This window comes from Canis lupus, chromosome 20 (assembly GCF_003254725.2).
Source record: "Canis lupus dingo isolate Sandy chromosome 20, ASM325472v2, whole genome shotgun sequence".
NCBI lineage: Eukaryota > Metazoa > Chordata > Mammalia > Carnivora > Canidae > Canis > Canis lupus.
The window spans coordinates 33,818,187-33,846,170 of record NC_064262.1 but is presented as its reverse complement, the minus strand read 5'-3'; the positions used below and the strand labels follow the sequence as shown (position 1 = coordinate 33,846,170).

The 27,984-nt window shown below is 39.2% G+C and overlaps 1 protein-coding gene across 6 annotated transcripts in view; it reads right to left on the bottom strand.

Moving 5' to 3' along the window:
* Positions 1–248: 248 nt before the first annotated feature.
* Positions 249–27,984, bottom strand: part of ARHGEF3 (Rho guanine nucleotide exchange factor 3) — a 304,915-nt gene continuing 277,179 nt past the window's right edge. For all 6 annotated transcript variants that reach the window (XM_025456268.3, XM_025456267.2, XM_049097492.1 and 3 more), the window contains 8 exons: positions 27,734–27,904; positions 24,252–24,314; positions 22,089–22,185; positions 21,822–21,898; positions 16,833–17,090; positions 7,990–8,160; positions 4,303–4,489; positions 249–2,564 (listed from right to left, as the gene is read on the bottom strand). In XM_025456268.3, coding sequence (XP_025312053.1) covers positions 2,212–2,564; positions 4,303–4,489; positions 7,990–8,160; positions 16,833–17,090; positions 21,822–21,898; positions 22,089–22,185; positions 24,252–24,314; positions 27,734–27,904 — 1,377 coding nt within the window. In that variant the 3' untranslated portion in view covers positions 249–2,211. The remainder of the gene's footprint in view (positions 2,565–4,302; positions 4,490–7,989; positions 8,161–16,832; positions 17,091–21,821; positions 21,899–22,088; positions 22,186–24,251; positions 24,315–27,733; positions 27,905–27,984) is intronic.

Sequence of the window (27,984 nt, the reverse complement as noted above, 5' to 3'; positions counted from 1 at the left end):
GGTGCCCCCTCCATTAAGAATTTCCAAGTAGAATTTGCTTTCTACTATTTGGTGTCAATTTTTTCAACAGTCGCCTATCCTAGCAGTGAGATTCAACACTCTTTTCCTATCACAATCATGACTTATCTCTTGACTTTACATGAGGTACAGATTCAAGATACAGAAGTGAAACATGAATAAATGAATAAGTAAATGAGTTGAGAATGCTTGAAAAAACAGATCTTAGAAACAGGACCTCTGCAAAAGTCTTGATAGATCAAATCAAAACATTTATTTCAACCTGCACCCCATTTTAAAGTTTGTATTTGGGCACAAGAAGCAAAAATTCCAGAAAGAACCTCCTAGGAAGATAGCTGAAATTTGACATTTCTAGTGCACATACTGTACACAGAGAGGATAACATTTTAATGTAATTTATTTGAAATGCTTCCAGAAAAGTTTAAGGCCATTATACAAAAACATTCATTTCATCAAAACATTCACTTTCTTCTCATAGGCCAGCACTTAACAGACCTCTTGTCTCAACATACTGGCCAAAGTGGCCAATGGCTCTTGCAGAAAATGATTTCCTCTTCCTCCACCATCAAACATCAGTTCTCAGCTTATGTCTGCTTTTATCTGCAGTTCATTCACTTGCTAAATCAATAACAATTTGAGAAACAAAGGAATTTTAAATAAACTCATAATAGAAAAAAATTCACCAAGTTTAAAATCTATAAATACAGAAATATGTTTTACAGGGTAAAATTGACCACAATATTTTTTTGTTTTTGAAAAATAAGTAATATTACCTTGTTTTCATATTGATACATCTTGTCACACAGCTTCTTTGAATGCACATGTTAGATGTACATAATAAAATGATAACATAGCATTTACTGCTTTCTGTAAACTCAAAAGACACAGAAGATTTAAAAAAATTTTTTTTGGCAATAATTTAGAATCATTACTACTAGTGCTGGTGTGGGAATAATTTTGCACAAGTCACCCTTGATATTTACACTCACAGGGAGCTTCTCTGTGTATTCAGTTAACTTTTTTTAAAGGTTGGCAGTCTACCCTGCATTGTAAATCAAGGCTAGACAAGGAGGTTACTAGTTTGGCTAACTGATTCTACTTAATCATAGAGTTAATTAAAATTGGCCTACAGAGAATGTAATTATGACTGATCATAGCACAGAGCCTGAGACGGCAAAGTGTTGACCCAAAAGCAGAGCAGGAAAACCCAAGACTCTGGCCTTTCCCAGAAGGGCACTGGCTCTTGCTTTTCTCTTAATGTTTCCTGCCTAAGGTCATGATGAAGCACTTCTTCCAAATTCTTCTCATATGTTTCGATAAACAGAGTCACTGACTCACCTACAGTCTCTTCCTCAATGCTCCAAAATATGAGTAGCCCTTGGCACATGAAACAAAGTGATGATAGGCCTTCTCATTATCCTGCCAGGTATCCCCCAGGCCTTTTGAGTTCTATTCTGGTATTTGAGGCTAGAAATGGCTCTCTAAAGCAAGCCAGCAACTGTGACAGAGACCTCTTAGTGCAACTGCATTTCATTCAAGATTCAGAGCTGACAGCTGCTTTTAGGCTAGTTCTCTTAAGGTCTATTCCAAGAGACTATTCCAAGTCCTAATAGATTATTTGCACTGAATGATATCAACATAGTGCTTCTTCCTTTGCAAAATTAAGCATCCAGAATCCCCAAGTATGTGTTCATGCTTTTGGGATGGATAACATTGAACCAGGTTCACTGTAAGGACTGATCTTTTCCCGTTTTCCTGCAAAGATCATCATGATACACAAGTGACTTCCTCATGCCCTGTAAATTCCATGCTTTCAGCTATCATGTCAAAGAGCTAGAAAAGCACTAGAGAAAACACAGGAGGACTCTTAAGCAATCTACATGAAACAGTAGTTTAGAGATTCTTTTCTATTGGTTTAAATCCAGCAGAACACATGAAAGTAACTTGTTCAAGTACCTCTCCAACCATCCAGACACTTGTGAAATGCAACACAAGGTGAGTTGCCATGGAACCCCAGCTTACACAGACAGATTGGCAGTTACAGTACTAGAGACAAGGATACAGATACAAGGGACTGGGTCAACAGGGTCACAAAAGTATTAAAAAGTGCTTCTCCAAACTGTTCCATGTGTGGAATGCAAATACTGTACAGGTAAGACACAGGGTTACTTCCAGGAAGTACACACGCCTCTGTCAGACATTGCTCTCAACGTGCCTGCTGTTCCCACAGGAAGAGTCTGTCTGTTCCATGCGCTCATAGTCGAGGCTGACCTCACTCGTGTCCATACTACAGTCTGACTCACTGTCTGATTGGTCCATCTGCTCAAGTTTTGTTTCTCCCTGTGGCTCCCTGCTCCCAGTGGCAGGATTTAGGAACGGTCCCTCGGAGTCCAGGTCCCCAGCCTGCCCGGCAGCACACAGAACTGTTTCTTTGGCTTGACGAATGCAGTTGAGCCACTGCTGTTTGTTGAAGGTGTCGTTGGCTTGTAGTGAGTGGGTCTGACTTTGGGATCCGTTTTTGAAACTTACTCTGAAGAAGTTTTTAACTAGAAGTGAAAAATACATATAAAAAAGGTCAATGGACAGGTCTTTCCCAGGTCAAAGGTGGCCTTAACTCCCCCTGTATCTAGGGCAGACATCATTCATTGATTGTGAAACATGTCCCACCGGTCCAGGACATGGCTCAGCTCTGCCCTGCAGCCACCATTGACTAAGTTTGATGCCAAGGTAGCTCTCAGTTGCCTGTGATGCTAGCAAATGGACCTCAGTTTAAACCCGGGTGCATATTAAAACCCCTTGTGAACTTGTTAAAAACATAGATGCCCAGACCCTACCCTTAGAGATTAGGATTCAATAGGTACAAGGTGGGTGGGCCTAATAATCTGGAATTTCAACCACTGCCCCAAGCTACAGCCTTTTCAATTTTCAGAAGCTCTATGGAATATCAAAATATGCCCATGATCCTCCACACAATGGTACCTGTATATCTAGTACCTGAATGGTTGAGAAGATAGGTAAAGACTCAGAGCAGTTACAGGTTCAGTTTCATTTTAAAATAAAAATGAAAAAAAAATAAAAATGCATTTTCATTATCTCCAGAGGAGTTGTGTGCATTTGAAAAACGGTAGTGTACAGTTTGGAAGACCTTTTATTTAGTTTAACTGGCACATAACAGGTCCCACATGCCATGTGCAAAGCTTGGTTCACAGAAGCACGTGTGCTCAGTCCCCTTGCACTATTCTGTAGCCAGCGGGCTGGGGAACTACCACTTCAGACAAATTCAGGCTCTGCCCTTTGCTCCTGGCAAGTGCCTTAACTTCTCCATGTCTCAGTGTCCTTCTTTGTAAAATGGGAGAAACAAAGAGAACCTATCTTTTAACATTATTATGAGGGCTAAATGTGATAATATACGTACTGATACAATACCAGGCACACAGTCAGTATTCAACCACCACCAGCACCACCACCACCAAGGTGGAGGAACTGATGAGTAGGTAAGAGGCAGTACATACTCATTATTTTGACAATATGATGCCAGTGTTAACCCAAGAGGCTTGAATGTCACTTTCTCAAGGAAGACTCCTCTGATCATTTCCCCCAAAGCAAACCTCCAACCGTTATCCTATCTACCTCATACTAGGTTTTAGTTCTCTTAATGGCATCTGAATATTTCTTCATCGTTTATCTCCTATCATAATGTAAGCTCTGTAGGGGCAAGGAATTTGACCTAGTTTACCAGTGTGTACTAGTTCCTGGAATGACACACAAGATACTCTGGAAACGCTGCCATCTTAGCTTCTCTTGGTCAATTTCTTTGTTTAAGTCTCAAGTTAGGGAAGCCCATTCAAGTAATTGCAGATGAATCCTCAGCCCAGATGACCATTCTCGAGCTTCTTCAGGGACCAGCCTGCTGGCTCAACAAGAGCCACCAGTAAGCAACTGGTATCGACATAGGGACTAACAGGTATCAAGCATGCTTTTATTCAATAGAAGGAGATAGAGAAAAGGAACCTAAGGAGCACCTGTTTTGTGCAGACAGGTTTACTTGCAGTATCTTAATCCTTAAAACAACTTTATAAAGTAGGAATGTATACATGCCCATTTTGCAGATGGGAAACTGAGGCTCACAGAGATTACACAAGGTTACACAGGCAGTGAGTAATGAGACAGCACTGGAATGTAGCGTGACTCTGAGGCCATGGCTCTTCTCTTTCCCCCAGCCACTCCCTCTGAACCACCACAACCAAAACCATTCAACTGATCAAAACTGACTGCCATCCATACTTCTCTCATTGTTGCTAAATGCCCCACGCAAGGAGCCGCCCAGCCTCACTTCTCCATCCTGCAGGTCTTCCAGTAGGAGGTCCTTTACAGGGATTGGCTGCCGGTACAACTGGTAGCAGAGCTGCTCATTGTGAGTGACAGCTCGAGTGATCACAAGCACTTCTTGGAACAGGAAAACATGCAGTTTCTAGAAGAGAAGAATCCACAGGATTTTCTTAAGCAACAGTCTAATAAGAAGTTGATCAGTGGACTTCTGTGGGTAAGAGTTCCCCAGGTACCAGGTTCACATTTTATTATAAACTTCAAGGCTCAAATCTACCTCCAGAACAGAAGTCAGGCATTTTGGGGATATTTCCAGATGCATTTAGTGCCTATCCTGGAGGAATGTCTCCCTAGGATCACCATGGAGAAGGCCTTTCTGCCTACAGACATCTGCAGCCAGGACTGCCAGCTCCAGGGACACCAATTCACATTGTATTTCACAACCTGTGCAGACACACATAGCCTCCAGCTTCCGTAAGAAAAAAGTGAGAAGGGGTAATAGAATAAAAGGAGCAATGAAGAAAAAAGAAGTTATTACCCCCACTCCCACCTGAGCTTTGGTTTATAGGACCCAATATAATCCTAAGAGATGATAATGAACAATAGTCTATAAAAGATGTGATGGGCATATCAAAGCCTAATATTAATCTTTGCTTCCCAAACCCATAAAAACACTTATTCCTTAAACCACAGAGCTGAGTATCAGCTCCATCCGGGCACTTCAACTTGGAACACTGCCCATTCCCGAGGGAACCAGAGCATGCTGCTTTAGCCACAAAGAAAGATGATCAAAGAACTGGTCCTTCTCAGTTATGTTCCTCAGAACCTCAGTTCTCTGAAGAGGTTGTTCTTAAAAGGCTGAATGACTGATGTGTGTGTTGTGGGTGAAAAGAAAATCTCAAAAATAAAGACTTGTCTCAAACCACATCATGAAAGCAATTTCGCTGGGTGGAGCTGGGGTAAATTGGCTCCATTCAATTCCAAGTGCTAGACTCTTCTCACAGTTTGGAAATGCTGACGAATTGAAATGAAAAGATCTACAACATTTGCAGCTGGTTCTGGTTTTCCAATGGAGATATTTGGGAACGTGAACCTGGGGGTCTCAAAAAGGTGGAGACTCAGATTAGAATCTTGATTTGGGGGCAGGGGAAGCACATTCAGCATTATCAGACAATTTTATATTTGGGAGAAAAGAAACTTGTGGATCCCTCCCACACCCACTCTGACGTGCGCACACACACACACACACACACACACACACACTTGTAGAAATTAAAGCTCAAATGTTGGGTGGTGGAAATATAAGTGATAATTTTGTACTGGGTGGAAGGAGGTTGAGGAGTGTGATTTTGTTTATCAAATGTGCATTTAAACAGAGTAAAGAAAAACTAAAAACAATAACAACAACAAAAAAGAACCAAGTTAAGGGCCTTTTTTTTGAGGAGGGGGATATAGAAAGAATGTTAAGACTTCTTTGGGGGATGGGGCAGGAAGGGGTTGGCCTTTGTTTTATATACTAAACTTTTTTTTTTTTTTTTTTTTTTTTTTACAGTTTCTACTTCAATCAATCCTCTAACCAAAATAGACAATTTGAACTCAGATTGTCTGGGAAACTTTTTTTTTTTAAAGGTTTTATTAATTTGTTCATGAGAGACACACAGAGAAAGGCAGAGACATAGGCAGAGGGAGAAGCAGGCTTCCTGCGGGGAGCCTAATGTGGGACTTGATCCCAGGACCCCAGAATCATGACCTGAGCCAAAGGCAGATAGATACTCAACCACTGAGCCATCCAGGTGTTTCTGGGAAACCTTTTTAAAATATCCCTTATGTATGAGTGTTCACTGAGAATTTCCATCCTTAGTCTCAGCTTCTTTTAGCTCTCAAGTTATCGAGCTTTCCTTTTGACACAGGACTTTGTTCATAATGGCTTCTATAATCTATTGGGAAAAGCAAATAACTAAAACAAACCTCCCACCTCAACTACTATCTTTGTTTTCAAAAATCTATCTGCCTGAAATATGAACTAGAGTTCATCTTTAAAGCCCTAGGTACATCCAGCCAGAGCCTCAGTCCTTTTCTGATGGACAGAAAGAGAATATATCATTCCATGCAGTGATATATTTCCCTATTTCCCACAGGGCTTCTGAGAAAGAATGTTTAAGAAGCCAGAGTATTAGACATTAGAAGTCCATCAGGGCTTTCTGAAAATCAGCAAGAAGCAGAATTCAGCTTTCTAGCAATCAGTAACTCTATAGTCAAACAGAAACACTTCTTCAAGCAGTGGCCTGTGACCAGTCTCATTACCTCTGTTGTACCATCAGCTGGTTGGATCCGCAGCAGCTCTGAGAATGGGTGCTATGACATACACTCAATGATTTCAAATAACATTTCGTAGCCTGCTCACGAATGCCACTCCAAAGTCCAGGTCAAAAGGTTGCCCCTTGAATCATCAAAGCTTTATTAAGAACTATTCAATCTAGTTTTGGCTTCTATTCTAAGGGTTAACTAGATACTGAAGATGAAATATAATAAAAGAAGAGATTCTCTTTTTAAATGGCTTTCCCAACATTGAATTTAAGTACATATTACATATAATAAAATCTGTTATACATATATTTTTATGTATATGTATAAATTATAATATACAATATATATATTAGCATTAATTTCTACTGGCTACACACAAAAATAGTCTGGTGAGTTAAAAGAATTTTGAACTCTCACAAAATTTAAATCCATCCTTTCTTTATACAAACATTCATTCATTCATTCCTTCACTCATTCACCTAACATTATTGAGTGCTTAGTCCATGCCAGGTCTCCATAATAAAGTGCTGGGGATTAACAAGACATGGTCTTTACCCTAAAAGATCATAGCATAATGGAAAATACTGACAGATATATGGTAGATAATTATAACCCATTGTAGTAGTGCTCCAGGGAGATCCATCCAAGTTACTACAACAGGAGAGAAGGAACAATTTTAATATCTACTCAGGAATAAAAAGCCAGGAAATTGGGTGGAGTTAAATATGCAGCCAATGGAGGGCAGGTTATTGTTTTAAAAAAAGTAAAAATGGCAGTGTGTGGATGGGTACCAGTCCATAAAAAAAGCAAAGAATTTCTCATAAACCTAAGAGTTTTAATTTAAGAGCTGTTTTTCTGAGATCATAATATACATTCTGCTAAAATCACCCCTTTTTTTCTGATATTAAAGCAGGAGGAGATGCTAACTGTTCTGTATTTGATATTGAAGGTCATGATCAAACAAAATACAAAGTTGGCAACCCTATGTTGGTTTCCAAAATTCTTCCTGAATATGTACTGGTTGTGAAATTTAAAATAAAAATAAATAAATAAATAAATAAATAAATAAATAAAATACTTTGTATAAAATATGTAAGTATATATTAATTATAAGTTAGAAACAGAATGCATATTATTTATATAAAAATTATAATACATAAATATACATACAATATATATCCAATTATAGGGGATCCTATGATACAAAAGACACCGGAAAGCAATTTTTGTATAAAGCATGTGACCCTGGGTAAGAAAGGCATAGGAGGCTGGGCATCAAATGGATTAAGCGTTGGGGGAGGTCTAGGAGGAAACCACTGGAAGAGAGTAGCTACTCACCACTCCTCGATTGTTCTTCAGTTCTCCATGACAACACAGCACTCTCGAATTGTCGATTAGAGAGTCTTTCTGGCCTTCTTCCAAGTAAAGCAGCCGTTCTTTATAATAGCGGCACTCAGATTCCCCCGTCTTGGTGTTGATTTCTGCCACTATTCCCTGAATGATGTTTATCTATGGAAACAAAGAAGAAAGTATGGGGAAAGTAAGCAAACCATCCACACCAACAAGTCCCAGGGGCTCAGCCTAGAAGGTCACCAAGATAGACTTGTATCTAATTCTGAGATTCTGTTATCTAACTAGCTGCTTTGGGAAAAGGCAAAAATAAATACAAGCTTTGAATATATCGTGTCCATCTATCCATATACACATAGATATACATATACATACATACATATTTATATACACATATAGATATTTGTGTTATATATAAAACTGATTTTTTTTTTTCTGAGAGGAAGAGATATAAGGTATAGCTTTTGATGTGCAGGACTCGTAACTACTGAGCTCTATGTTGCACATTTCTTCAAACATGTTTATAATGTTGAAAATATAGGCATATAAAAACTTTAGCCAAGGAGAGAAAACAAAGCAGGATGTAGTAGTCCCCAAAAGGGATTATCTTTGGGGTTTAAACCCAGTTGCAAGGTGTCTCTACATGTACTCAATCTAACCTACAAACCATATTTGCAAATTGGCTGTGAAGAAATGGTTTGGACACCTTTTTTGTGATAAAATATAAATGATTTATAAAGGACAGAAAACTATACATGGAAAGAAGAAACACTAGCTGTAATGATGGGAACCATTTTTCTATATACGTACACTCACGCATGCCTATAGCACATGTGAATAAGTTAGGGGTGAAGGGGTTTCACAGCAATGGTGGATAGACTATTGTTAATACAAAATGAAACAAAACAAAGCAATACAAGTACAGTACTCAGACACAATCAGTGAGCATTTATTCTGATGCGTTATTCTATCACATGTTCTATCACTTTTATGTCTAAAAGCTATAAAATACTAAAAAACAAAGGAACAAGAAATTAGTTGAGTAAAAACTCAATGACACCAACCAGAGGCAAAATGATGACTTCCTCTCCAGGGTCCTCTGTTCTCTAAGAGTGGAAAGATCAACAGTCCCATATATCTTGTGGTAATATATATTTTAAAGTTTTTATTTAAATTCCAGTTAGTTAACATAGGCTATAATAGTTTTTTTATGTGTACAAATGAAATGATTCAACACTTCCATACAACACCCAGTGCTCATCATAAGCACACTCCTTAATCCCCATTACCTCTTTTACCCATCCCCCACACCCCCTCTGATCATAATCAATCTGTTTTCTATAGTTAAGAGTTTATTTCTTGGTTTGCCTCTTCATTGCTTCCCCCCCCCACCACACACACTCTTTGCTTGTTTTGTTTCTTAGATTCCACATATGAGTGAAATCATTTGGTATTTGTCTATCTCTGACTTGTTTCACCTAGCATAATACTCTCTAGCTCTATCTATGTCCTTGCAAATGGCAAAATTTCATTCCTCATGGCAGAGTAATATTCCATTACCACACACACACACACACACAAACACACACACACTTCATATGTTCTTTATCCATTCATCAGTTGATGGACAATTGGGCTGTTTCCATAATTTGGCTATTGTAGCTAATGCTGCTGTAAACATCAGGGTGCATGTATCCCTTCAAATTAGCATTTTGGTATTCTTTTGGTAAATACCTAATAGTACAATTGTTGGATCATAAGGTAGTTCTATTTTTAACTTTTTGAGGAACCTCCATACTATTTTCCACAGTGGCTGCACCAGTTCGCATTTCCACCAACAGTGCACGAGGGTTGCTCTTTCTCCACATCCTCATCAACACCTATTGTTTCTTGTGTTGTTGATTTTAGCCACTCTGACAGGAGTGAGGTGGTATCTCATTGTTGTTTTGATTTGTGTTTTCCTGATGATCAGTGATATTGACCACCTTTTTTTGTGTCTATTGGCTGTCCGTATGTCTTCTCTATTCATGTCTTCTGCCCATTTTTAATTGGATTATTCATTTTGGGGCATTTTTGTAAGTTCTTTTTATATTGTGGATACTAACCTTTTTTCAGGTATGTCATTTGCAAATAGCTTCTCCTATTCTGTAGATTGCCTTTTAGTTTTGGTGATTGTTTCCTTCACTGTACATAAGCTTCTTATTTTGATGAAGTCCCAATAAACAATTTTTGCTTTTGCTTCCCTGGCCTCAGGAAACATATCTAAAAAGAAGCTGCCACAGCCATTGTCAAAGATTACTGCCTGTCTTCTCCTCTAGGACTTTGATAGTTCCCTGTTTCACATTTAGGTCTTTCATCCATTTTGAATTCATTTTATTTATTTATTTATTTATTTATTTATTTATTTATTTATTTATTTTATAATAAATTTATTTTTTATTGGTGTTCAATTTGCCAACATACAGAATAACACCCAGTGCTCATCATGTCAAGTGCCCCCCTCAGTGCCTGTCACCCATTCACCCCCACCCCCCGCCCTCCTCCCCTGAATTTATTTTTGTGTATGGTGTAAGAAAGTGGCTCAGTTTCATTCTTTTGTATGTTACTTTCCAGTTTTCCCAACATCATTTGTTGAAGAGACTCTCTTTTTCCCATTGGATATTCTGTTGAAGATTAATTGACCATCTAGTTGTGGGTTCATTTCTGGGTTTTCTGTTCTGTGCCAATGATTGATGGGTCTATTTTTGTGTCAGTACCATACTGTTTTGATCACTACAGTTTTGTAATATAATTTAAAGTCTGGAATTGTGATGCTTTCAGCTTTGCTTTTTTTTTTTTTTCAAGGTTCCTTTAGCTATTCGGGGTCTTTTGTAGTTGCATACAAGTTTTAGGATCGTTTGTTCTAGCTCCATGAAAAATGTTGGTATTTTGATAGGGATTGCATTAAATATATAGTCTGCTTTGGTATTATAGACAATTTAGCAATATTTGTTCTTCCAATGCATGAGCATGAAATGTCTTTCCATTTCTTTGTGTCATCTTCATTTTTTTTTATCAGTGTTGTATAGTTTTCAGAGACAGGTCTTTCAACTCTTTAGTTAGATTTATTCCTAGGTATCTTACTGTTTTTGGCACAACTGTAAATGGGATTGATTCCTTAATTTCTCTTTCTGCTGCTTCATAATTGGTGTGTAGACACGCAACCAATTTCTATATGTTTATTTTTTTATCTGGTGAGTTTACTGAATTCATTTATCTATTTTATTTAATTAATTAATTAATTAATTAATTTATTTCTGATAGTCACACACAGAGAGAGAGAGAGAGAGAGAGAGGCAGAGACATAGGCAGAGGGAGAAGCAGGCTCCATGTACCAGGAGCCTGACGTGGGATTCGATCCCGGGTCTCCAGGATCGTGCCCTGGGCCAAAGGCAGGTGCTAAACTGCTGGGTCACCCAGGGATCCCCAATTCTAGCAATTTTTTGATGGAGTCTTTTGGGTTTTCTATATAGAGTATCATGTCATATGCAAATAGTGAAAGTTCGACTTCTTCCTTGCCAGTTTGAATGCCTTTAATTTCTTTTTGTTGTCTGATTGCTGTTGCTAGGACTTCCAGTATCATGTTAAATAACAGTGGTGAAAGTAAACATCCCTGTCTTATTCCTGACTATACAGGAAAGGCTCTCATTTTTCCTCCATTGAGGATGATATTAGCTGTGGGTTTTTCATATACAGCGTTTATGATTTTTTTTTTTTGGCGTTTATGATTTCTGAGGTATGTTCCCTCTAAACCTATTTTGTTCAGGGTTTTACCATGAATGGATGTTGTACTTTGTCAAATGCTTTTTCTGCATCTATTGACTATACCCTATGAACAGATGCATAATCTATATATTTTTGTAGCTATTATGACTTTCAAAGCTCATGTGTTCTTTTTTCTATTTCCCAAAGTTTAGCGGTAGCATTACTTTGATAAAAACACATCCTTTTTCAAAGCACACAGGCTTTTTGTATCATAAAATAATGTCAATGTGACATTAAATATAAGTTCTATGAAATTAATCTGAGTTTTATTAACATAAAACAAATAATAAATAGAACTCTGGTACACAAACTTTCTCTTTGTTTTTTCCCCCCCTCTCTTGGTTTTCAGACATGACTGATTACTTATTGTTACCTTCAAAAAAAACCTCTCTCAATCTCTCTCTCTGTGTCTGTCATAAATAAATAAATAAAATCTTTAAAAAAAATTTTACAAAACATACCAAACTATGACTCATCCTTCAAATTAATTCAATTATTGCTCATTGAGCATCTGTTCAGTGTCAAATTAGGTGGTATCATTCAAAGAAATGAGACAGGGTCCCTGCCCTCAAGAAGCTTTAAAATATATGGGAGATATCTTATACACTCTTTTAGGTCTACCCTAATCTTTTACCTTACTACATTTTTTTTAAAGATTTCATTTATTCATGAAAGACACACACACACATACACACACACACAGAGAGAGAGAGAGAGAGAGAGAGGTAGAGACACAGGCTGAGGGAGAAGTAGGCTCCATGTGGGGAGCCCAACGAGGGACTGGATCCTGGGTCTCCAGAATCAGGCCCTGGGCTGAAGGTGGCGCTAAACCCCTGAGCCACCTGGGCTGCCCCTACATTTTTATTTTTTATTTTTATTTTTTTAAAGATTATTTATTTATTTATGATAGAGAGAGAGAGAGAGAGGCAGAGAGAGAGAGAGAGAGGCAGAGACACAGGAGGAGGGAGAAGCAGGCTCCATGCCGGGAGCCCGACGTGGGACTTGATCCCGGGACTCCAGGATCATGCCCTGGGCCAAAGGCAGGTACCAAACCGCTGAGCCACCAGGGATCCCTACATTTTTAATATATAGTAGAATCCATACTTTTCCCTTGCTTTTAAAGGTCTTAGCGTTAATTGCTGTGGCTCTTTTTAGAGTTTACTATTACTAGGTTTACCTGTAAGTATCCAGGACAACAGAAAAATGATGTACTATAGGGATAAAAATGTGTTCACTTTCTAAGTTAACTCAGGGACTGAACAGCTGGCATATCACATGAAGATTAATAAACTCAAATAACACAGTGGTTCCTTGGGTAGCTATGACTACTGTCTGATGCTACTTCTTTCTCTGATATTTGAAAAAAATAGAGACAAACAACAGAAGTGATCAGTGTTATTCCACATTCTTTGTGGACATTATAATAGCACTTCCGGGTCTGCTTTCATTTACTTATTTTTTTTTTAAGATTTTACTTATTTATTCATGAGAGACACAGAGAGAGAGGCAGAGACATAGGCAGAGGGAGAAGCAGGTTCCATGCAGGGAGCCCAATGTGGGACTCGATCCAGGGACTCCAGGAACATGCCCTGGGCAGAAGGCAGGAGCTCAACCACTGAGAAACCCAGGCATCCCTCTGCTTTCATTTATTAAAAATGTTGTTTTGTAGTTATAAACACCTCTACATCATAAGCATCTAATTTCTGCACTGGTTCTTTTTTTATTTATGAGATTTATTTATTCAAGAGAAAGAGAGAGAGAGAGTACAAGTGGGGGGAAGGGCAGAGGAAGAGAATCTCAAGCCGATTCCCTGTTGAGCACAGAGCCCACCCAGGGCTTGATCCCAAGACCAATGAGATCATGGTCATGGTCTGAGCTGAAACCAAGAGTGGGATGCTCAATCGACTGAACCACCCAGGTGCCCCCTGCACTGGTTCTTGAGAGGACTTTATTTTGCAGATTCACAGTGAGGAATAAAAGTGTAGATAGCAGATTGCCAATATCAAATAGTCATGGTGGTTACACATTTAAGTTCAACTTACTGTTGTATCTCTCATCAGGTTTCAAACTGAAGGGGAAGAACCGATAAAGCAAGATGACGACAAATATCTGGGAAGAGAATGGGGGTTAAGCCCACACATGCCATGATCATTACCCTCAAAGTGGAATCTGAAAGCCCTGTCTAGTTCCTTGGGTGGTAAGGTCGTCTACTCGTGGGCTTCTGACATGAACCAAGAATAGCAGCCAGCACTGCAGGAACAGCAGGACTGTTCTTCTCATTGATTTCAGTGATTTTTTTTTAAAGAGTTGGGGAACTGTGGTGGGCAGAGGGAAGAGATGGTCTGCAAGATCATTTGTAGCCTGAAACAATCTTTAGAATTTAAAATGTCAGAACAAACAGACTGCTGGAATATCTAAATATCGGAAGTTCTATTTAAAAATGTTCTCTTTTGCGGGAAAATGTCTATCAACCCTCCAAAACACTATTAAGAAATTCTAATAATGATGCGGTAGTTTATGCATTGCAGTAAAAGCGAGACTTTTTTTAGATCTAATTATAGGACTGGACACTTGATGTAGAAGCAATTTAGTTAGGTTCTCCAATTCTTCCCTTTTCATAGGTGGAAAATCTATTCAGGGAACTTGTAATTCAAGCTACATCAGTACTCTGGGTTTTATATTCATCAAGCATTCACAATGTACCCAAGAGTACAGGGCTAAATATTTCTGCTCATCTGGGTTAATGCCCAGATGATTTTGAAAAGAAGGGGAAAAAAAACCCCCACAAAAACCCAAAACAACATTGCTGTGCCTCTATTGTGTAAATGGGCATTTAGAAGACTTGCTTTGTAGACATTTTCAAACGCAGGTCTAACCATGCTTCACACACAAATCTGCCTGAATAACAGGTACAGATTCAACTTTTAAAAATGACATCACATCTTATGCACCAGGGAAACTGGTACATCCTTTCATATCACAAGCAATCTTATTCTTATGCATTTTTTAAATCCAAACTTTCGGTCACTGGGTGGTTTTAGAAATAAAGCATTATTCTTTCATGCTGCATATTAAAAAGAAGAAATCTTAACAGTAAAAGAGCAGGCTCACATGCTTCAAAAAAGTAATTATTTAGACTAGCTTGAGTCCCCTGTTGTTTTCATTCCCACAGACCACACACTTGCTGGGATGAAATATGGAGAGGAGGCAACTCTACGGCATGCTTCCCAATGTAAAAACAGACATAATGAAGTGGAATGGGCCTCATCCCTGGGGCCTGTGTCCCCTATCTGTGCTGGATTGGGGACCTGGTCTGTGTGTGTTTGCAATCAGTCAAGAGTACCTTTCTCCCATCTTTTCTATCCCTGCAAGGAGGCACCCAGCCCACCTCTGACCAGTGAGGCCTCTCTACAAAGCCTAGAGGCCAGACAGCTTTCTGTACTTCTACAGGCAACAGTGGCTCAAAGAAGCAGCCAGGCTTTCAGCTCCATGGGATAGGATCATAAAAAAGTGGAACAGGCACAGGTTTTGCAGCCCACACTGACAGATTTCAGATATCAACCTCATCATGTGCTGGCCCTAGAGCCAGGCAAGTTATTCAAGCCCTCCAAACCTCATCTGGAATATGGTCCTAACAAGCACAGCTATCTCACAGGTTATTATAAGGGTTAAATGAGATACATAACCTCTACAGTAATTATATAAAGCTAATTTACTAGGTATTCAAGAAATGTCAGCAGGTATTGCTAGAATTATTATTGTTTGTGATTGCTACTTATTATTAAACCTCTCTCTGGGGGGAGATAGGCAGTTTGCTGGCAGATTTCATGGCTGCAGATTTCATAGCTTCAGATTTTCAAGTCACCTATGCATATCCTCTTTCTGTTCCAGATACAGTCAGGGAATGGACTCTTTGAATTGGTCTCTAGGCCTCATCCCCATGGCCCCTCCCTCAGCAGGTTTCTATGACTGTATGTTGAGCATCCTCTCAACTTGCCTCTTTGTCTGTGGTCCCTTCCTCCTCTGTCCCCTGTCTTACAGACAAGGAGAGTAATGTGTCCAAGATTCCATAGCTTGTCAGTACTGGGGCTGGGATTTGAACTCTGAATCCCAGCTACTTAGAAAACAAAAAACAAACAAAACACAGCAAAGGAAAACTATCTCAAACTGATATTTAAAACCTTCTATAACCAGATCTGAACCCCCATCCTCTGCCTTCTTTCCTGCTGTTCGTCAGATTATCGGTTGTCAATCCCAGGCAGACAGATCCATGGTATTCCCCAGGCATCACCTGTCCTGTCATTCCTCCATAGCTTTGCTCAGGCCACTGGCTCCTCCTGGCCATCACCTCTTCTCTGTCCCACAGAGCACCCTAATCAGAACTAAGTTCCAAGGACAGAACACTCACTGTTCACAATATTCTCATAAGATGAATCAATTTTTCCTGGTCTTCTTTTGCTGCTAGGGAAGAATGAACCTCTCTCCATACTCAATAAACATTTTCTGGTGAGCAGGAAGTTTGACTAGGTTGGTTCCTCACTGCAGTCAGAGGAGAGCTGGATCTGAAATGGGTGTTGACTTTGCAGATGGGCTCAGGGGCTAAAGTAAGATGCAACTCCCATTTGCTAAACAGAGATATTCAATTTAAAATCTCCAGAGATTTTAACCCTCACAACCACTGTAACAAACAGATTATAGTTTATTATGAATTGTAATTACAGATTACAGAGTTACCTTTACAGAATCAAGAACTCTCAGAAATCAAAGGGACTTATTTGTTTGTTTATTTTTTTCCAAAGGGACCTTAGAGTGGATTTCATATAAACACTACATTATATAGGTTAGGAGACTGAGGCAGAGAGAGAAGTGACTTGTAAAATCAAAACATGACTGATAGTAACACCAAGCCTGGAAGCCAAGACCCCTGCATCCCATGTACCCAGAGACCCTTCATTCACCCATGCACCCTATCTGCTAGACGTAAGGGAGAAAACAAGGTAAAGACAGGAAGAAACAGATGAACTTACAGCTTCTTCCAGGTGCTGCTGATCTGGATTATCATTTGGTGTGTGCCTCAAGATTTCTCGAAGAAGCAAAGGGTATTTCACTAGACGGCTCCTTGGAATATCGAGAAAATTCCAGAGATCTAGCTTGCGGCTAAAGGGGGATTCTAAACATCGCTGTAGGAAATCCTGGACTCGGTGATCTTGTTTTTTGTGGTCCAGCAGAGCTTTGGCGGCTACTTGATTGCTGCAATAGCTGTCGTAGGAGCTGAGACAAGGCAGCTAAGAAAGGAACACCAAAACAGGGTTGGAGTGTAGAGCTAATTGTTCTGTGAAGCTACAAGCAAGTATCACTTGTGTGGACTGCACAAAACCTAATTGGTCTCCAGGCCTGGCCAACATTCCTTTATCTGTATGGCTGCAGGAGACAGACTAGTATAATCTTCAAACTAGCAAGCAATGAACAGTTTCTAGGCTTTGGCTTGCTTGCTCAAAGTTAATTTCTTAGTTGCACATTTACTTTCTTGATTAAGACCCTATCATAATTTGTTTGCATATTTCTGCCAATCTAAGCTAGAAACGAAAGAACCAAAATAACTGCATACGCATACAGCTCAAAATTTTCCTGAACTTCCAAAAGCATCTGGTGAGGGGAAAGCTTCCCATCTTTAAAAACAGCAAATGGGGTTTCTTTAAAACTTATTCATAAGAAACTCATCTGGAAGACTTAGGCATAAAAAGAAAGCAAGAAGTCAGACTCTATGGCCCAGCCCTTTGCATGGCCTGGTGCAAGCATCTCTGTTAGTTGAAGATTACCTGATTCCAAAAGGTGGAATCAGAACTCCAAGAAGTGTAAAGCAAAAGTATAATTAGTAAAAAATTAGATGCAGGAAGCATTTAGAAAAATCTTTTAAATTAGATTCTTGTCTATACCTCATTATTAGCATCACAATACCATGCAAAGAACATTTAAGCTTAAAGACTTTGGAACACTTCGACTCCCCTATCTTCCTTCTACCAAAATATTAATTTCTCTCACATGTCCCATCAGTCACATTGTGCGAACACAGAGTCAGAGAGCCAGTAAGAGGACTGGCATCTCTCTTTTCCACTCCTTCCTATTAGTGGCATCCAAGGCTCAGCATCCTAATGCATGGGTTGTCAGCTTCCGTAAAAAGTGCCAGAGGCAATAAAAAAAGCAGCCAATGGCCCTGCTGTGTTGGCTTCTTTCCTTTGGACTAAGAAGCCACATTTATCACAACACCTGCCCTGTGGAGGGATTTAGTGCAAGGCAGTGGCAAGAGGGTCTTTAATTTCTGCATCCTCAATACTTTGCACCGGGCCTACCGTTCACAGACATTCAAAGTTTATATTCTGAATTAACAAATAAATCAGTGTTTAATGATTTCCAGATTAGGAAATATTCGATAGTCTGGGAACATGGTTTAGAAGTAAGTTGTGGCAGCATCTGAACAATGTGTCAAAGTGTAAGTATTCTGGTGCTTCTTTTATACTTCTTACTGAAATTATTTTCTCAGCAACTAAAACCAAAAAGAGATACCAAGGAAGTAATGTTTAAGTTCACTGTATAGTTTAACATTCTTTGGAAAGGTTTACCTTCCTTACGTGTCATAAAAAACGACAAACCTTTATTTGTGTAAAAAGAGCTGCAGAAATTCTTTACTCAACCTTGTATTTGAAAGTAATGATAATTGCTACTTACACACACACACACACACACCCCAGATGTAGTATTGTGGCTTGTAATTTAGATTTTCAGAGTTAATTAAAAAGAGCTTCAGGCCCTCTTAATTTCATTTCCACTTCCTCGCCTTTTAAAAAGACCTGGAAATGCCTGATGTTTTCATTATGGAGAAACAAATCAGCAGTAACTATCGGATGTAAACTAGTGAGGAACTCTGACCACACTGCTGCTCCCTGTCCAATGGGCCATTACTCTCTGATCCTGCTGCCCCCACTGCCATGGCAACCCAATCCAGCTCTGGTCCTGTTCACACCTGACAGGGTGCTCATTTCCTGAGCATGACCTGAAAGCCTATCTGGTTCAACCCACTGGCTAGAAAAGGCCACACAAGTGATAACTTGATAGGGAATGAAGAATGTACACATCTCGGTTCCCAAATATGCACATTCAGTTACGTAAGATGTGAGCGGCGATAATACAGTGGTTAAGAGGGTGGACTCTGGAACCAGGGATAATCATGTTCAAAGCTTAAGCTGGACAGTTACTAGTCAGGTGACCCTCTGAGCCTCAGTTTTGCTACTTAAAAAATGTATATACTAATGTCTTACTATCTTTTAATGAGCTAAGGCAGATAAAAAGTACCAGGGCTTGGCTTCTGGTGAAGAATCAGTAAGTACTAGCTATTATTATTATTTATCCCTAGGATATTTTTATTGAAGAAATTGTGGTTTAGAGAAGCAAAACTACTTGCTCAGCTAGAAACAAAACCAGTCTGCCCCACGTTCTTCCTCCATCCTTCCCCCCAAAGCTCTGAACTACTCAACATCTCTTTAAATAGACTATCAAGAATTTATAAAGGAAACTCTTCACTTTCTTTAGAACTCCCTAACATTGTGAAAAGTGATAGAACAAATCTATTTTTTTTTGCTTCTATGTACCCTGCCTTTCTCTATAGAATTAAAATTTAATTAGAACCCAAATTAACATGAAAACCTGCTGCCTTGGAGAGCTCATAAATTATTTTATTACTGAAAAAACGTTAGCATGAAGATAAGTCGCTTGGGAAGGTGTTTCTGTACAACAGGGGAAGTGTATGGGATCAGCCTACCCATCTGGGAGACTGATCCTCAGTGACCAGGGAGGCTCCCTGAGAAAACCACCACTCTGCTTCAGGCCTTCAAAGTACAAGTAATTGATTCATTCAAAGGTCAAAAGGACTTGCCAGGCTTGTCCCACAAGGGAGGCTCACTTGTTTAAAAGGGTTTTCTTTATTTTTTTCTTCACCTTTTTTCCTTGGGAGGGGTTTGGGAGGGGTGAATAAATCAATTTTTCATGGGTCGAATGGGCTCTGACTTTTCTCATTCAAAGTCCCCTCAGATGTTTATTTTGTTCTGTTAAAAAGACCAGAACTCAAACAGATGTACCCCTTGGTTTACAGTTCCCACTCGCATGGACACATCTGCAGTTAAAAGTGGGAAAACATTTAACAGCTCGTCGAGCCTGATAAATAAGAGCCGTTTCTCATGAGGTCTGGTCACAATGGGCCAGTTGTTTAATTTTAGGCTGCTCTTCAAGCTGTAAGTCTCCATTTGATGTCTGAAGGGTTCAGATAGCAGTGGAAGTGGTCACATTTCCTTTGAGTACATACAGAAAAGGTCTGCAAAGCCACCCCCAGATCAAACCTATTTCCTAATAAGAGTGGCAAATATTTATTTCAGAAAAAAATTATTAACAAGGAAATGCCTACACTTTTGCTTCTGACAATTTGTATATGATGTCTAAGGAAACCATGTTGTTCTATATTGCCATCTCATCAAAAACAGAATAGGTATCGTGCTAATTCTAGAAAGCAGCCTCACTGGCCCTTCACTCACATCAGAGCAGCTCAAGACTCAGGAAGTTTAAGAAATACTGAGACAGAATCTCTCTTCTCATTATACCTTCTCTGTCTCCAGCTGGCTGGCTCTCTTTATAGAGAAATTTCTTTGAAGTCTAAAGAAGTTAAAACACCTACCACATCTTATAATAAAATGAAACTCAAAAATATAAGATGAATGATCTCTCCTAAAATATTAAGGCACATTTTCTAAATTATTCATCTTAGAACGTTGCTTGCCTTTCAGATGCCTTTGGGGTATTTTGGCCTCAGCGCTAAAAGAGACTTGTGAGCTAAAGCTATTTAAGTCAAGAAAACCTCAAACTTTCTTGATCAAGGCAGTAATTGAGAAGTAGAAGTTAGGATAAGAGATCAACATCAAAACGTCAGAACTGGAAGGCCTAGGAAGGTTAAAATATAAGTACAAATATAATTGGATAAAGAGAACTCACATGGTGATAGTAGGTTTTATAACCTTCACAATATTCCCCCAAACAGTGGGATGACTCTAATGCTTGCTGCTGGAGCACTTCCTGCCTATTTTTCTGGAAGACCGTGTGGATCAGAGAGATGAGAGATCTAATGCTGTGTGGAAGAAGTCATCAAAGTAATCTGCTTTTATTTCCTGCTTCATAACAAATAAAAACCACCTGGAGCTGGGGTGGTACACTCAAGGACTCAAAGGAAACAGAAATGTAGTAATAGGGAATGGTTGGGACTGTGGCAAAAATAGAAAGTGCAAGTCTGGTCTAAAGGACATTAAACAAATGAACAACCACATTAGGTACCCAACAAAACACAAATTTAGCTCCAAGACCATAAATTTAGAACCTTAATCTAAGGTCACAGCTGATTTCTTTGTTTAATTAGGAAAGGGAATTGGTTATTCGGGATGAAGGTCAGCATAATACCAAGCCTTCCTATGAAGTTATTCAGAATCAGATATATGTTAAACATTAACATTTAGTATTGCCTTGCATATGAAACTACATTTTACCATGAGAGTTTTTAAAGCCTGAATAAAAGCATCTTCTTTGGTGATGGATAAGAATATGTCTGTGAATATTAACTGGAATTGAAATGATAGTAATCACATTATCAGTAATTGGCCTAAACTGAATATTAACTAGTTTTACTTTATTTGATGTAAAATTAGTAACCATTTCATATGTGCCTTTACTTATTTTACTGCAACAAGGCCATGTTATCTTTAAATGCTGCAAATGTGTATTAAGAAAAAAAAATTGTTCCCATGCTTTGAAGAGATAAAACCTTAATATGATAAATTTTGCTAGGAATTTGATGTAAAACTATGATGTAAACCTACATCATTATGATGTAAAACTAACATTTGCTAATATAAAAAGTCTAGCTAAAATGAAACTATGTTATTGAAATTTATTTTCAATGAAGACTAGAGGACTTTTCTTACCCAGCCCACAAGGATGGGACCGACATGTTCAGTAGAGCCATCAGGCTTCCGAGCATCTCGAAGTTGACTAAGGAGCTCTGGTAAAAACAAAAAACAAAACAAAACAAAAAACAGAACAAACAGAATGCTTATTTTGTTAGGCATTCAAATATGAACAGGACTGGAAGTAGATTCTGGGTTAATCACATTATTACATAATCATGACTTGTTGTAAGACAACTCAATTAAGGCTACAAGTCATGACTCATTCTGGGAACAAAATTATACCTTCATGTAGAGGAATGAGAGAGTCCAGTGTTCCAAAAATTTGATTCAACTCTTGTTCCGTCATTATAGAGAGTTTCAGCATGGGGTCATGATAGGCCTGCGCAAGAAGGGCAAGAGATAGAAGCAAACATTTAAAATCAGAGGAAACAAGTTATTGTAAATGGCATCGGTGTGAGGCCCCACTTAATAACAAAATATTTGGCTTTCCCCAACGGCTTCTCCCAAAATGCTGTGGAGACAGCAGATGGGTGTGGACAGAACAGATGAGAATCCAGCACTGCCTCGAGCCCTTTGTGGTTGTTGATAAACCAAAGTAGATTTTTAAAAAGCTTTTTTCTTCTAGTATATCATACATTCAGGCAGGGCACAAATCCTAAGTAGAGAGCGGATATGATTTGTATAAGGTTTTAAAATTTAACATTATTGAAGATCTTGCAGCTTAAAAAATACCTAATTTATACAAAATTAGTTGCTACCAGGTTTTTTCAATTAGTCCATATTTAAACTAAGTAAAGGAAGAAAGAAAAAAGTGATGGCATCATTTACCACTGATCTGAAGCCAAGAGACCAAAATCTGTCAATCTTATCAACTCTTATTAATGATAATTAAACAAGAACACACAATTATACCCAGGTCACTGTAATAGAGTACAAACACTCAGAGGGCATAGCCCCTGACTCCAAGGAGACTTATAAAGCCAACTGGGAGATAAGAAGAACATGTGGATAATTAGATATATGTTTTTAAAAGTTCAAGATTAAAAACAGGAGAGATGGATGGGGAGGGGCTCAGTTAGTTAAGTGTCTGCTCTTGGCTCAGATCATGATCTCCAGGTCCTGGGATTGAGCCCTGCATCAGACTCCCTGCTCAGTGGGGAGTCTGCTTCTTCCTCTGCCTACAGCTCCCCCTGCTTGTGCTCTTTCTTTCTCTGTCAAATAAATAAATAAATAAATAAATAAATAAATAAATAAATAAATAAATAAATAAATAAATAAATAAAATCTTTCTTTAAAAAAAAAAAACACAAACAGGAGAGATATCACATAGCAGCAAAAATGGGTCAAATCATAACTGCTCAGAGGCTGAGAGAATTAAAGCTAGAGTAGTCCAGGAAGGTTTAAGATGAGCTGTCTGGTATGGAGAAGGAGGCAGTAAATACTGGTGAAAAATGAACTGAGATTTGAGCTGGTTCCTGAAGGATGTCTGGATATGGACAGTTGAAAGGAAACTAAGGGGTGGAACTACCACAAGCAAAAGGATGGCAGGAAAACATCCTTAAGGTGCTTTGCTCTGGGGAATGTTTTTTTTTTTTTGCTCTGGGGAATGTTGATACATGAAGGAGAAGCTGGATAGGTGACCAGCAAGATGTCTCACAGAGTTAAATGCTTTCTTTGTCGTCTCCTTCTCCAGCCCTGCCTAAAAACTCAGTTTCTTGGCTGTATGTCCAAGAGAAGTATATGGCCATCTCCCAGGAATGCTACAGACAAGACTTCATATGAGGAGGAATCTGGACTCAGGACTCTTAAAAGAAGGGAGGCATTTTCCCAACCCTGTGATTCTTTAAAGAGGGCTGGAAATGTCAGATGAAGGAATATGGATTTCAGCCTCCAGAGGGGGTTACTGGGATCCACAGGTTTTGAGGAAAGTTTGTTGCCCAGACAATACAGGCTACAAGCCATGGGTTTCCTCTCCCTTTCTGCACATAATGTGATTAAAACATAAGTTTCTATATAAAAGACTCTAATGCACATGATAGTATGCAATTGCCTCACTTAAGCACTTTCTCTACTTACAAGATTCAAATGACTTTATTTCTAAGACATAGTTCTAGTTTCCAACACCCACACACTCTTTCTCATGGGTAAGAAGGCTCCACATGAGAGACAATGAAATATATGGAAAGCTGGGCCTCTATGAACACTTCTTGATTAAACTTGAGTATTCTTTGAGGTACATTAGAGACGTGCACAGATACCAGGATCAGAGAACCTTCTTGTTTTGAGCCATTTTCCCCACTACTTGGTGTGTGCAGGTTCTTCTCAATTGTTGATGACCTTAGTCATAAAAAGGGTGCTCTTAAGGCACAATCCTAGAATTGTGAAATTACTCATAAGAAAAAAAAAAAAAGGAGGTGGCCCAAATGACACTGGATTCAAATTTACCTTTTTTGCCAATTTCAAGTCCTCTATCAAGTCTTCTTCTCCTTGGGAAAGCTCAAAGATTGCCTGCAAGCAAAGACAAAACACATTCACTGAACACTCCATTTATGAGACCAAATTCAGACAGCACTGGTTCTGTTGCCCAAAGCCCTGAATCTACCCGTTTCTTAAGTATTTTTAAAGGATTCTTTAAAAAGTTAAATTAACCTGCATCAAATACATCTAGTAGTTAAAAAATACAAAGGAAGAATTTTGCAAAACTTCTATATAACACACTCACCTGTTTGTGGGAGAAAGAGGTTCCACATATGTTTCCAACCCAGTAAGTGACCTTTCACATTACAGAACTTGGGTGCAGTCAAACAAGAGGGAACTATTTTAGGTAAAATAATGATAGCTGGATTCTGTGTCTCTCATGTGTGCAGCAACCATCATAAGTGATTTGGGGTCTGTTCTCGGTTATGGGCACGGCAGTATTATGAACTGGGTCATCACAATTTGTCTTTGCTCTACTCAACAGAAGGTGAATCGCAGAAAGCTTTATTCTTATCAGCCACTTGTCTTGAGGCTGGAATTGTAGGAAGAATCCAATATTTTATCACTCTAGATGTCTGGTGAAGTTAATTCATTCTAAATTACTTCTCAGCTCTACATGGTACAATAAATAAAATTAGAGGAGCCAGCTGTGTGCAAGAGTGTGTAAATGGACCGTTTCTAATTTGGCTCTATTAAGCCATCATCGTTTAAGAGCTATGATGTGCAGAATGCTCTTTCACTCATCTGGGAGTCTAAACTGTTGGCAAACATGAATTGTTAAAGGATTATATGTTCAGTCCTCTAACAGGAGTGATAGTTTGGGGACTACTACATTTCTTTCAGACTAAAGGCAAGAAGTGAGCTGGCCTAGAGAGCATCCTCCACCTCTGGGGGTGGGGTACAGTATAAGACACTGAGTTTGCTCTCAGGAATAACCAGGTGGAGGCAGTATACTATGCTGGAGGCCAGTGCATGGTGACCCTTCCCAAGGCCCAGGCAAGCCTCCACATCATGCCCTCTTGGTATGCTATTTTGTTGAATCTTTTATTTTGAAATAATTACAGACTCATAGGAGAAGTTGTAAACATAGTACAGCAAGGTCCTGTGTACCCATTACTCAGCTTTCCCCAGTGGTGGTGTTTTGAGAGTTATCAAAACCAGGAAATGGGGATCCCTGGGTGGCTCAGTGGTTTAGCGCTTGCCTTCGACCCAGCGTGTGATCCTGGAGTCCCGGGATCGAGTCCCACTTGGGCTCCCTACATGGAGCCTGCTTCTCCCTCTGCCTGTGTCTCTGCCTCTCTCTCTCTCTCTCTCTCTCTCTCTGTGTCTCATTAATAAATAAATAAAATCTTGGGATCTCTGGGTGGCGCAGCGGTTTAGCGCCTGCCTTTGGCCCAGGGCGCGATCCTGGAGACCCGGGATCGAATCCCATGTCGGGCTCCCGGTGCATGGAGCCTGCTTCTCCCTCTGCCTGTGTCTCTGCCTCTCTCTCTCTCTCTCTGTGACTATCATAAACAAATAAATTTAAAAAAAAAATAAAAAATAAAAAAATAAATAAAAAAAATAAATAAAATCTTTAAAAAATTATTTTAAAAAACCCCAGGAAATGGATTGGCACAATACAGTTAGCTAGACTTTACTTAGACCTTCCTCAGATTTCCTGTTTCACTAGAGCTCACTTACATAGGTGTGATGGTCTGACTGACCAAATGTGGTCCCCAGGAGAGGAAAACCATAGAACCCCATACTGGGAAACACCACAGTCAGTTGTCTGCTGTGGGACACACATAGTGTCACCATGAAGATCATGGGCTTTGGAGTAGGAGAGGACCTGGGTTCATATCCCAGCTCTGTAACTTTCTAGATGAGTGAACTTGTATTCACTGTATGGTAATAATCTCCTCATCTGCAGAATCAATCTCTCTTTCCTTCCTTCCTTCCTACTATCAGATTGTAAAAGTTTTTTAAAATTTATTTTTATTTATTTATGATAGAGAGAGAGAGAGAGAGAGGCAGAGACACAGGCAGAGGGAGAAGCAGGCTCCATGCCGGGAGCCCAACGTGGGACTCGATCCCGGGACTCCAGGATCGCGCCCTGGGCCAAAGGCAGGCGCGAAACCGCTGAGCCACCCAGGGATCCCCCAGATTGTAAAAGTTATGTATGCATACTGTCAACACTTGGGAAAACACAAAAAAAGTGTAAAGTGGAAAATTTTAATAGTACCCATAATACCCTCTTGTTACTGTTAAGGTTTTGCCATATTTCTTCACAGATTTTTTTTTTCAGTGCATGTATTATTTTAAAATGCTTTATTATTTCTTTTAAATAAGTAATAAATTAACATAGTTCAAAATTTATAGCGCACAAATAGGTACATGGTGAAAACTTCCCTTCTTGCCTCTATCCAGCCACCCAGGTCCCTCCCAGGAGGCAACAATGTTACCAGTTTCCTTGTCAGTCCTTCCAGAAATATTTTATGATTCTATAGGCAAAATAGGTGTCTATATACACATACATGCATTTTTCCTTGTTCTTTCACATAGATGGTAAAAGGACATAATATACTATTTTGTGCCTTGCCTTATCTACTTAGCCATATATGCATATTAGCACTTCTTGTGTTTTTACAGTTACACAGTATTTCATGTATATATGTATTCCATGTATACCTAACAGAGATTCATTATTTAGCCAATCCCTGGCAATAGATGTTCAGGCTCTTTCTAGCACTATTATAAACATAACTGTGATGAATAACCTTACATATATATCTCTTCATTGGTGTGTAAGTGTGTCTGGCAGATAGATTCCTAGAAAGAAATTGCTGAACTCAAACCTAGAAAGTTTTCAAGTATTCCTTTTGCCAATGTCAGGTTTTCCACACAAATAGATGTTCCAAGGCTTTCACTAGATGATGCACATTTGAAGTGCTTTGGCACAGATTGGCACATGACAAGCTTGACAAGCTTTCTTTCTTTTTTTTTTTTTTTTTGACAAGCTTTCTATAAAGGGTAATATTACCACAGTCATTTAGAGCTACTGATACAGAAAACTTACAGGTAATGAAATTAACTGCATTCCATAGATAAGTTCTCCACAAAACCGAATCAAAGTTTTATAAATTGAGTATTTTAAAACATTCTAGAAATTGCTATTAAAATATAACTCAAGTGATTATTTTTATGAGCTCTGGGATCCTAAATAGACGCTTCCTGATTCATTTTCTTTGTAAATTCAGATCTTCACATCAGTTTCTTTTTAAAGCAGGGGCCACCCACCCAGCTGGATGCTGGTTTCTCAGTTCCTTACAAGCTGTGACACCCCAGTTTGTCCTCCTACAAGTGCAACAAAGATTTGATTTGGAGCCTGTAGTGGAGACCCAGTTTGGCTCCTGTCTATAGTGTACTTCATTCCAGAGACAGGCCCAACTCCTAGGTCCACAGCCTACCTCCTGACGCTTGATTTCCTTGGATGGAAGCATCTGATTGACGCATACATCGAAAGTCTCACTCCACAGCTTGCTGTCTCTCCGCTTCGTGCTTGAGGGGGCAGCATTTCTGGACCAGGGTCGGGGGGCGAGGATGTCAGGACGGCTCTCGCTGCGGAAGCTAATGGAACGCTAAACAATGAGAAAAACAAACCATCACGGGGGCAGTGGCAGGACTTGGGTGGATCATTTGAGCAGCTTCCTGTCACTGA